The sequence below is a fragment of the Pygoscelis adeliae genome, unplaced genomic scaffold (genome assembly GCF_000699105.1).
Source record: "Pygoscelis adeliae isolate BGI_AS28 unplaced genomic scaffold, ASM69910v1 Scaffold75, whole genome shotgun sequence".
In the NCBI taxonomy this organism is placed as follows: domain Eukaryota; kingdom Metazoa; phylum Chordata; class Aves; order Sphenisciformes; family Spheniscidae; genus Pygoscelis; species Pygoscelis adeliae.
Window position 1 is genome coordinate 4539594 of NW_008824772.1, and position 11930 is coordinate 4551523.

At 39.8% G+C, this 11930-nt stretch overlaps 2 protein-coding genes across 5 annotated transcripts in view; one reads left to right on the top strand and one right to left on the bottom strand.

The window, feature by feature from the left end:
* Window positions 1–10949, top strand: part of MBTD1 (mbt domain containing 1) — a 38927-nt gene extending 27978 nt beyond the window's left edge. For all 4 annotated transcript variants that reach the window (XM_009323723.1, XM_009323724.1, XM_009323725.1 and 1 more), the window contains one exon: window positions 6978–10949. In XM_009323723.1, the coding sequence (XP_009321998.1) occupies window positions 6978–7096 (119 nt within the window). In that variant the 3' untranslated portion in view covers window positions 7097–10949. The remainder of the gene's footprint in view (window positions 1–6977) is intronic.
* Window positions 10950–11545: 596 nt separating this feature from the next.
* Window positions 11546–11930, bottom strand: part of LOC103916674 (nucleoside diphosphate kinase) — a 2291-nt gene continuing 1906 nt past the window's right edge. The window contains exon 4 of the mRNA XM_009323726.1: window positions 11546–11791. Coding sequence (XP_009322001.1) covers window positions 11674–11791 — 118 coding nt within the window. The 3' untranslated portion in view covers window positions 11546–11673. The remainder of the gene's footprint in view (window positions 11792–11930) is intronic.

Here is an 11930-nt window from a genome sequence, read left to right on the forward strand (position 1 = left end):
AATTACCTTTGTGTAGACCTGTTCTTGGATAATTCTGGACTGAGCAGATTTTGTTCAGCAAGCTGTGCTAGACCATCCTGCTCCGTACCTCATTCCTCTCCTTCCACCTAATACCTCTGCAAAAGTTTCTTGGTATCTCTCTTGCAGTAAGTGTGACGCAAACACTGGAAAGGAAATTCCCCTTATCTAGTGCCACAGGAAGGAGATCTGTTCTCATGGACTTTGTTCTTCATTTCTCACTAACCTGAAGTAAATGTGAGCTATGGAAACAAGGAAGAACTTCTGATGGGTTTCTTTTCTGGGCTGTTTACTTAATACTAAGAAATCTACTTAATCATCAAAAGGAGATGAGAGAACAAGGTCATGAAAAGTTATAGCTGGCTGCCTCCTGCATGTTTATTCTTAGTAGGTTATGGCAACAGAAGTGCTGAGTCACACGAAATAATACTAAGACAATGTTTTCTGTAGCCTTTTATTGTTCAGCACTTGTAAATAAAAATAAATAGAAAGTCTTATTTTGGAAAGGATTTCAGTCATAAAACTGTATAATGCAGTAATAGTGCTTCCATGGTAAAGTAACCACGGCTGATTAACAAGAACTCTGTATATGTCTTAATTAAACTAGATTATGTTTAGCACAGAGAGGTGTTACTTCCACATATTTTTCTTGTATGTACTCGCAACGCACTCCAGAACGTCTCTGAGTCATTCTGCTGTGTATCATGATGCAGATTTCTAATGTGCTATTTTACCTCCTTACTGAGTCCGCTGAGAAGCGAGTAGCATGTGCCCAGTGTGAAGCAGAACTGGTGACATAGTGAACTCTGCCATAATGGGATCATAGTGAAAGAGAAGAAAGTCAGACTCCTTCTGCTGTGCCACTACAGAAACTAGTTTAACCAGCTGAATTAACACTCGCTTAACCCTGAATGGGAACAATTTAACACGTGTTGCATCCAGCCATGATGTTTTACTTCTCAACAACGGAAGAATACAAGAGAAGATTTTAAGAGATCTTGGTTTAGGAGAATTTCTTAATCCATAAAAATAAGTAAATTTGGAGCTGAGAATACAGCTGTGCTTCCCCCCCCCTTCCTTAAAATCTACAACGGGCAACATAATGTTAATTTCCCCCTATGTCATTGTGAGCTACAAGTAGTTTATCAGCACACGTGTAGTAATGAAGATAGAAAAATTAAATGTCAGGTTGTTGCCCCTTTCATGTAGAGGCTGATCATAACACAGGTGTTCCTAGGACTTCTTTTAAGCACCCTTTGTTATTGTTAACTGTTGGGAATGCCCAAACAATTTGTTTTGGTGTGATTACTGATACACAGAGCATGAAATAATTTTCTTAAAGCTGTAACAATGTCTTTGGCCTATTTTAAATAAGGAGACTGTCCAAAAGGGAGTAGAAATTAACTAGTGTCCCACCCGGCCTAGCCTTCAGTGACGCTGGTATTTTTTCATGGATTTATTATGTTGCTATGGAAGCAGCTTGTCGTGTTGACAGTGAACCCATTCACTAGCATTTGGATTGTGAAGATACGCTTATTTTACTCTTTTTAGTTTTCTACTTTTAATTAGAATGTTTTATAACTGCAACGTGTGCTGTGTGCATGCAAAATACTAGGTGGACTGTTTGAATTATGCCTCAGGCCTCTGCTTTGTCGCTGCGTTCTCAGCCAGCAGCGTGTCCATCTTGCTGCTTGCTTTTTATTCAAAGGAAGGAAGGTCGAGTTGCGTGTAGTTGGTATGTTTGCTGGATGGTTCCTGTGTTACTTGCTAATTTCTAATTGCAAGCGTAAGTGTTGTGAGCGCTTTTGTCAGTACTTGTGAATCACTTCCAATTTTGTTTCCAACAGTGTTTATTTCAAGTGGGTAGGATTTTGTACTATGCTCCTACTGGTCAGAAAGCTGTGCAGGTGAATACTTGAAGGGTAACTTACCAGTTTGCGTAGGCAATTCATTAATAATGTAGTATGCAGTATCTGCTCGTATAGTCTGTTTTCTAGTAGGTGTATATATTGGAATCAGGTTATTGAAAAGATAATGTGACGTTTTAAAAGCTGGGATTCTGTAGACAACATTCTGCCTAATTATGGTGTTAGCTCTCTAAAAAGCTCATCCTGAAGTCGTCTTGTAAGAAGAATATTTAAGCATGGTGATATCTTTAGCATATGCATAATCCAGTTACCTTTTCCCTTCAAAGCTGAGCTTTTGTTTGTCATATTGTCTTTATCTGACAGTACTGAGAATACTTAAGCATTAGCTACCATAGTTTTGATGCAGCTGAAAGCGGTGGAGATGTTGTGTTACAGTGCTTGCATCCCTGATCTTGTAGAGAAGTTTTCTTGGGCACAGAATCGGAGCATCTTAGTGATAAAGGAGGAACACATTAACAATTTGCATGGGAAATGTTTTCATAACATTTTTTCATGAATGCAATGTTTAATAATTTGAAGGCATTTTAGAAGATATTTTTTCTAAACGCCGAAATGCTCATTGCTGTTCCTAAGGCACTGTAAAAATGGGAAGCACCATTCTAAAGTAATTAAGAGTATGTATTTTTAAACTAGTTTTTTGGAGGTGATAAAACTTGTCTGGACTGGATTACTTCCCCAGAACCATCCTTTCTACCTCTGTTAGGCACACAAACTGAAACAACTAGTTTCAAACTGAGCCTGTACGGGTTGTATATTGACTGTGCAGTGTAGCTGCAGCAGAAGCAATTTACGGCATTTGTATCTCATTGACAGAGTATGAAATAAGTGGATCACGTTTTTAAGCAATGCACTTCAAGTCCTACTAGCCACTCCAGAATTCAGTAACTAAAGTGTGGTTGTTGAGAACGATATTCCCAATAATAACTGAGTGGTGCCATTGTACAGGCCCTTGTTTTCCAGAATTGGTGAATATGAAGCAGAGCCATTTCTCAGTGAACAGTCTGAGTTACCTAATGCACTTTAACCCGAGCGTTTATTTTAGTTTGACTTGATGTTTAGAGAGGAAGATACCAGTTGGGAAGAAACCTGTCAGTTTGTCCAGCCCACCCATGACAGGTGAGGTGCGGAGGAGCTTCTCTGGTGATGACGAGTTGACTCCTCCTCCATATCGAACCCTTCCAGCACAGACAGCCCCGGAGGCCTTCCAGCCTCCCAGGACTAGCCGAGAGTTCAGTCCCAGCCTCAAAACAGGTAACTAGCCACACCAGTCTCTGTTGCTGCAGAGGGAAATGACGGACAGGGTGGGGAACTAAGCATGGTCTAGCATGTAATGTGCTGACTCATCAAATCTCTCCTTTCTTTTTTTTTTCCCTTTAAATTTTGGTTGGTTTTATTTTCTTTCTGTTGGAGAGCTTTTCATTCTCACTGACGCACCACATCACTGAATTAATCATAGAAAAAGATTGCAGCTGGTTTAGAACATCATAGGAGGCCGTATTGTAGGTTACTGAGGCACAAAGGCACAGAGGAGCTCTGCAGTTCTAAAATACAAAAATGCACTCTGTAAAACTGGTAATGTGGATTTGGGAATGTTTGATGTAAGCAGGAAGCTAGTGTGGGTTATCTTTTGCAGAGAAAGTAACTGTACACAGTAAATAAGGAGTGATTTTTGCCTTTGTGTCAAAAGAAGGCAGTTACTGGGAAAAGATCTTCAGAATGTAAGCATTATTTGAAATTTTGTGGGTTACTAATAGAGAAAATATATTTGAAAAGAGTTTGTCCTTTTAGAATTTGATCTTTTCCCTATTTTTGCTGTAAAACCTGGGTTCGGTTTAAGTTTCGACAGTATAATTGTGCATCTGTGTGAGTGAGCAGAGGAAAAACTCTTAAAAATTCATTTATCAGTAATATTGAGCAAGTAGATTAAAATTTTGAGCTTATTTAAGGATAGTTTATGTAATGTAATCAATCTTCAATTATAGAAGTCCACTGCAAGGATCTGGTAGTTTTTTCTCTTCCCTCTTCCTAATATGTATGGCAATATAATGTAGCAGGTAAACAAATTATTCCTAACAAATATGTCGTAGCAATATGATCTGTCAGACAAACTGGATTATGCTCTCCCTGCAGGCAGCGGCCAGGTTGATAGATTTCGCTTCAGATTTGCTTGATTTACGCTCCCTTAAGCTTGCTTTAGTCCGAGTAGGCTGCCACATTGGCATTTTCATTGACTGTGGAATAGATCCAGAACAGTTTCTCTTGCCCATGTGTTTTCCGTTAACAGAATGGAACGTATCCTGCTTGCCGCCTTTAGACCCCAAGGACAAATCTTGGTTCTCTTCTGCGCACCTCCCAACACTTCTCAAGAATTCCTTTATTTTTACTTCAGCTTGCTACTCGTGTGTACAGGCCTGTCTTTTAACAGAGTCTTTGATGCAAGAGAGAAGCCTTGCTTAGGAGAGTGTGGTCTGGGGTGTTTGTTTCTGCACAGCTTTTCTTCTTCTCTTACTGCAAATCTACGCCTAAATTGCATTTTTGTAGCGCACGGACATGCACAGTCTGAGTTCTCTGTGTCATTAGATCTCTGAGTTCCTACGAAACACCTGTGTCCTTTGGCTTCTGACACCCGATGCTTTTTCGATCATTTTGGGGGAACTTTTCAAAGTTCTGAATTTTGCAGAGGCTGGACAAAATTAGTTTTATTTGTGATGTAGCCTCGTTATTGTCCAAAGGTGTTTAAATTTAAATTGAAACCAGCAAGACCCTTTAAGTCTGGGGAAGAGGAGGGCATAACCCTGATATCGTGTAAGTTAAGAACACATTTGAGATCAGCCGGAACTTACTAAATGCGTGCGTATTCCTGAGCATCGTATGCTGCCTCACGTTTTAGTAGCCGTAGCTAGGATGTAGGCACATGGCGGGAGATGCTTATATGGCTTTGAATGGAGGTAGTGCAGGATTAGTAACGAGACGGGCATCTCCTCCAAAACTTCTTGTCTGCTGGAGCTCTCGGTAAGGCTCACCTAAACAACTCCTTCCCCTTTTGTACTGTCATAAGCACAGGAGAAGGTTTCAGTACTTCATCTTGTATAGTATGAAGTGGTTTTGCTCTCTAGCAAAGTGATGGCGCTGCTTTAGTGTGCACGAGTACTTCCCATCTTTGAGTCATATGAAATGATCTTTTGAGCACTGAAATGCAACCGTTGGACAGCTTCACTTTTAAAAAGAGCCTGTAGCCAGTCTGTCAGAGGAAGAGGCCCTTCTGAGAGACTCACCCTGCTTCTGCACATATTCTGGACCATATTGCTCCGTTCTGTATTGATGTTTTGGGGGTTTGGATGACATTGCATCAGACACAGTCTTTGTCTCCAGGCAAATCTCTGAGACTGTTTAAAAAGGGAGTACCTTGTGCATCTGCATCCCTTTTACTTCAAGATGATCGGTCAGATGAGTTCCCTTAGCTTTTTTTAATTCTTCTTTCAAGTAACTTTTGTTGTATAGCTGTAGCTAAGCTTTTCTTGTGGAGGATTGTAGTTGAAAGCTGTATAATAGGGACAAATGAAGCAAAGTATCATTAAATATCTAAATGTAAGGATTTCGGTTCAAATTAGCAAGCCAAATTATGGAGACTGCTGTCACTCTTGTACCTGCAGAAGCGTTCTACAAATACTGGGGGTAGAGAAGAACAAGCACGTGCCAGGTGGATTTCAGATTGTGTCCCTGACCTCTGTGTAGCCTTTGCTTAAGGTATTAGCAGCATATCCTAGAAACCAGTTAAGTGTCTTACCATTTAGACAGCACTTTTGTTGTCCTCCACAGATCAAGATTCTTGATCGGAGTTGGGCATAATGCAGGGAAAAGTATTCAGGAAAAAACAGAAGGCAAGGGATTGTGGGCTATGGAGGTGGGAGGAGGCATCTCGTAAAGAAAGAAATGAGGAGAGCTGGCATTATGCTGCAACTTTTGGAAATATCTTAATTTTCAAATTTTATTTTTATTTAGCACAAGAGTTTGTTTCAACGTGGAAGATGACATAGAAAAATAATAAAAGAATAATCAAATGGCTTGTAAGTTATTGCAGGGCTACTAGTAGCAACAGGTTATGGGGTTTGTTTTTTTCTTTCACTGCATATTTCTGCATTTCAAGATACGTTGATAATGCATATAAGCTTTGTATTCGGTAGCTATAAGCTTTAATACTCTCCTCATTCATTTGGTCATAAAGAACCATTTCGTTTTGTATAATCAACCCTTTAAAGTGGGTACTGCACCTTTAATGAAAGCCTTGACATGTTTTGTTTTCAGTGTTCTTTTCATTGTGCTCATATTTTGATAATTATCACTATTCATTAATGAAACTGGAAAAGTAATTGTGACATTATTGCTATTCATAACATCTTTTTTGGTCTTAGATCTCATTTCTATTTTCTTTTTATAAAAGAAAGAAGAGAGAAGATTAAAACTACAAAAAGGATGTTTTGCTTGAATGAAACTTCTGGGATCGTAACGTGTTTACGATGTATTGAGAAATCTTTGTCAATGTTTTTTCTTGTCTCACATAGACCGTTCACAGTAATTGGGCTAAGGAGTGTGATTCATAGATTGTAAATGGCCAACGGTTAATCTCATTTTTACTTGCGTAAAGACTAAATAGGAAGTAAACAAAAGAGTAAACAGTAAAATAAGTGTTGTTCCAAGCAACAGTCATTATTCCTATTAACACGTTCAGTTACCTTCTTAAACCAGTGTTTTAAAGTACAAAATTCTTGGGAAAACCCTGTAGAGAATATATTATTGTAAGTAAATTGTTTGAATAAGTTAATATTGGAGCATAACTTAAGGTTCAATTTGCGGTCGGAAAGCATCTGCTTTCTGTGGGATACTTTAAAAGAAGAATCACTAAAATGCAGAATATAAGAAAATGGGAAATCTGGGGTCTGTTCCCAATGTAAATAATATTAAGTAAATTTACGGAAAAGTTGTACGTGCTTTGAATTTTATAGCTCTTTAATGTTCATCTTTTATTTTTAGTGACTTCATTACAGCTGAAGGAGGAGTTGCTAGATGGAGAAGAGTACAGCTTCCTTCAAGGAGCATCGGATCAGGAAAGCAACGGATCTGCCAGTTACTACATCAAACAAGAACCGTAAGGCAGCTCAGAAAAGTGAGGGGCAGAGTATTGGCGATAGGAAAAGAGCCTTTCTCCGAGACTGACTGATTTTGTTCCCACTTCGATGGTACAGTTCAGGTGACTGTACCTGGGGCACTTTGCTAACTGTAGATGAGTTAGACTCAGTTCAGAATTTTTTGGAAGGGCGGGGAAACTATTTTAGTGAAAAAGATTTTTCAATTTATTAAAAACAAAAATGGACACTTTTGTGTTGTATTTGAAGCTTTTGAAAGAATTTTGTAATATTTTCAAGTTCAGATTTATTGTGCATTGTTAACAAGAACTGAAATTCTAATTTTTTGGTAAGATTAAAGTTTAATTAGCATGATTGTGGGAAGCGGTTGGAGGAAGATATAGTTGCAAATACAAATGAACTGTCATAACAAATGAACCTTTTTGGTACAAGTTGGGAGACTTTTAGACTCTTGTGAACTGCACTGGTCACGCCTCTGTTTTTTTATTGTGAATAATAAGGCATTTAAGCCCTAATTTAGAGGCATAAATTGTATGTGGAAGAGTCCTGTAAAGCTCTACTCGGTGAGTAGCCCCAATTGCAATGGAGCCATCGCCTGAGGAAGATTTTAACTTTTCAAGATGTTTTTATTTAGTTTAAAATACTTTTTTTATATAAGATTTTTTTTTTTTAAAAGTTCCTTAGGGTCTGATTCAGTGCCCATTAATATCAGTAGCCTTGTCTCCATTGACTGCAGTGGGCACTGGATTGGGACTATAAAGCTCTTGTCTGTACCTGAATGTCTGTAGTCTTGGAACGCTTCAGCAAATGTTTACAGAGCCCTATGCCAAACTGGAACTTCAGAAAATTCCCTCATTTGGAAGATTAGTTTTAGCTATGAATTTAGACTAAAGAAGAAACTTAGACGGACAGTAACTCAGGCCTCCCTTGGTAGTGGGAAGGAACTTCTGAGTAGTATTCTGGTTATTTTTGTCCTTTCAGAAAGACCTAGATGCTTCCTTACCAGCGTAACTATTTATTTGTGAACATGCAAAACCGATGTTCCACGTGGTTTCAGGTGAGCTAAAAGGAGCCATACATTGTGGATTAAAAAAAAGAGTTCAGTTCCGCACAGCCTGCAATATTCTTTTCTTGCTGCAATAGTGTAATATGGAAGTTGAGACTTGAGAACAGTATATGTCATATACTGTCTAGTATATAATTCATAAACTAGATTTGCCTATTGCCTGGAATCCTTGTGTCTCACTTCAGGTATCCCATTAGCCCCTCCTGCTTAACTGTCCATTTTTAGAGGCAAAAGTCACGTAAAAGAGTGAAAATGACTACCAGTAAAATACAAAGTATTTTAGCATGAGCTCTTAATGATCTGGACTTTATCTTTCCATATTTTTAAACTTTGTACATTTTTTGTAAATGCTCTCATTCATGGAGTTGATCAGTAAAGTGGTTAATCGGGCCTGCAGAGCTGTGACTGGAAAAACGTGCATCAAGAGCTTTAGCTTTTACCAGTAAGGTTCATTAACTAAACTCTCAGGAATTAACTGCATATGTTCTATAAGTGCTTCTGGGTCTCAGAAGGTCCCCTTCAGAGCAGTACAATGATCATCTGACTCTTGACCATAAATTAGGGCTTAAAACAAAATCAAAATGATAAACGTCTGTGTTCCTGCAGCCTAAGACATGCTTTAAGGATATCAACCCACAGAGCCCCAGGAGACCATTTTTGTACATTGTTGTTTGAGCTTAAAAAAAAAAGTGCATAGAAAGTTGAAAACCAGCAATTTGATTATTTTCTAAAATATTGCTCTAACTTTGGGTACATAGTATTGGTAATAGGCACAGGTTTACCTCATTCTATGCAAGAGGGGTTAATTATGTAAAGTTTTGTATTTACTACTGGAAGTAAAAAATGTCCTGTATAGTGTAGGAATGTCTGGAATTCTTTTCTCCCTTACTGGTAAAATTTCTTAAATAACGACCCCTTTTTAACGACAGCTTCTTATATTGACAGAATCTGGTTATCAGATTGTAAGTATCTGTAACTTCAGGTGGTAAAGACATTTTAGCTCTCTAAAATAGCCGTAAAAAGGACTTTGTCAGGCTCGGTAGACTTCAAATACCTTCTCTCAGATCCGGACCCACCCGTGACGTTTCTTTTGAACGGCCTGCATCAGAGAAGTAGGACTAGAGACCGTTGTAATGACACTTTGAGCCTTATTTTTTTTTTTCCTGTGTTCTCAATTTAACGTGCTGTAAAATCCAGCTCTGCAAGCGTTGATTTGGTTTGGTAAGTACATCACTATTGATTTATTATTTTTTTTAATGCAACAACTTGCAGTTGTCCCCGTCAGCTGGAACAAGGTTGGCACAATCTTGCTTTCTTCTCTCATCAACAGCTTCTGACTTCGGTGGAAGAACTGTTGCGTTAATTTGTGTTCCATAATGTGAAAGCCTGGGCTAGTAATGAGCAAGGTGCGTTGCCACGTCACTAAACCTTGGGCTTCTGTGTATTGCCCAGGCTCATACCCAATTTCTGAGTTAGTGTCTTCAAATGTCAAGAGGGAAAATGAGCGCTTGAGGTGAAGGCGCTTCCTGTGTTGGAGAAATGCAAGAATGGGATTTGAAGTCTGTCAGTCTTCATAACGTCCTTTAAAAATAGGTATTTCATTCATTAAACACTAAAGCACGTGAGTTGACACGCGTTCTCAGACACACGTGTGACTTCAGTAGGAGTTGCATGTTGAGACTTATGGGTGACATTTCTCCTGCGTTTCCGAACTCGAAATACACCCAGCTGTGTCAGTGGCAAGTACAGCGAGCTCTGTCCTGAGCAAACCACAGAACAAACTACTCGAAGTCACTTGCTTAGGGCGAGGTTTAGGGAAGGCCCGAGCAGAACGCCAGCAGGCCGCCAGCGAAGGGTCTCTTCGCAGGGCGGGTTACCTGTTGGCCGTGGTATCCACGGCGTAGGCTTCGCTGTATCTGCCAGGCGTTCGTTAGTAACGCGGCTCTAGGTTCCTTCGTCTGCCTCTTACTCTAAGCCGCGTTACTTGGCTACGAGAGCAGCAAAGCGTTGGCCATCTGAAACCTCCGATGGGGTCGAACTAATCTCAGTATTTGGATAGCAGGTTTTTGTAACGGTAAGGTAGCGCAAGTTATGTACCTTACTTCGCAGCTACCCTTCTTTTAGTGCTCAAAATCTTTCTGCTGATCTTTGATTTTTATGTTATTTTAAATACACCTCCTTAACCTTTTCCTTGCTGCGTCTGAGGAAAGCTAAAGCAGTTATCGGTTCCTTGTTCTACGGATACTAACACGGGTTTCAGTGTTTGTTTGTTTCTTTATTGTTGTTTTATGTGATGTGAATACCCTCTCCCTTCAATATTTGTACGATGGTGCTAATATATTTGGTAACAATCCTTTATTGGGAAGGGATTTTAAAAAACTGTGATTTAAACTGAATTTTTCTTCCTTTTAATTTTCGTATTTAAAACAAGAAGCCACAGCTTTGGCCCCTGGGAAAATGTTGGGGCGGGAATCAAGATTAAACAAACGGGGTTTTTACATCATTTCTGTATGTATTTGATATATAGATCAATATCTGTACAAATTTAATCTTTTATTTTCTTGGTAATTTGTGTGGTCAATGAGAGAGAGTATTTGAAGCTTTCTCATGCAACGTACCTAAGTGGAAAAAAAAAAAAAATGCTTTTGGAGAAATTAATGTTACTTTCATTTTTATGAGACTGCAGATTTTCAGCATGGATGTGAAAAGCATTAAAATTATAACTTTGTGTACAAGATGAAAATAATTCACTAAATTTGCCTTTTTTACACAAAATAAAAATGATAAAAAGTCTTTTTTCTGAAGAGCGATTGTTTTGTTTAAAAGGCACTCCTGGGCACATACACGAATGCACTCCGGCTTGCTTCTCTCCTAAGAGAAGGCAGATAAACAAAAATACCCGCCGCTTGCAAAACCGTGAATGTTTCAAGTAATGGGGGGTACGTTTGAGCACAAATAAAGCGGGCGAGGCACAGGGCAAGGCTTTCCATGGGAGGAGGTGGTGGCGTCAGACAAGGATTGAACAGAGCAAGCTTTGCGCTCGCTCTCCTGTTTCACGGTTGGTATCAATAGTTGTGCAGGGAGGGAAGTTTTGTCACGGGGTAGCATCACATTTTTCTTCTAGTTCAGTTCTGCTGCGCTGGGAGCAGCTCGAGCATCCCTTCAGCCCTCCCTCTGCAAGCTGGCTCTGCCCCTGTAACGTGCCTCGGAGCCTCCAAAGCACTTCGCCATGAACAAAGTCACCGCATTTTTATTCTGCTAGGCCTGTCCGTGGGAGTCTGGGTTAACCGTTCCTTCCACGAGAGGAAAATACTCAACGACTGAGTAAAGTGACTTATGTGAGTGTTCGAACGCAGTCGCCTGTTTTATAGTGAACGCACCACAACGCCTTAGTTCATATCCATTTATTTGACAGGGCTGAAAATGACTAGGATAACCGTGGCGGAAATTGCTCCCAGGCCAACAGCTGGAATGAGATGATGTGTTACGAAGGCACAATTCATTGTGGAAGCTCCCTTCACTCGTAGATCCAATCGTGTGCGCACGATTTGAAGTCGATGAGCTCTGCAGGCTTGAACCACAGGTTGATCTCCTTCTGCGCGCTTTCTACGGAGTCACTGCCGTGAATGATGTTTCTGTGGAAGGAGACAAACGCGTTGGTCCCCCTGGAAATACACTTTGAGCAACCCAGCGGTTCTCCTTATGCAAAACCTCGGATGAAGCACCTAGAGCTGCAGGACCGTTTCAGGTACGGCACTGACACCCCCCGCTACA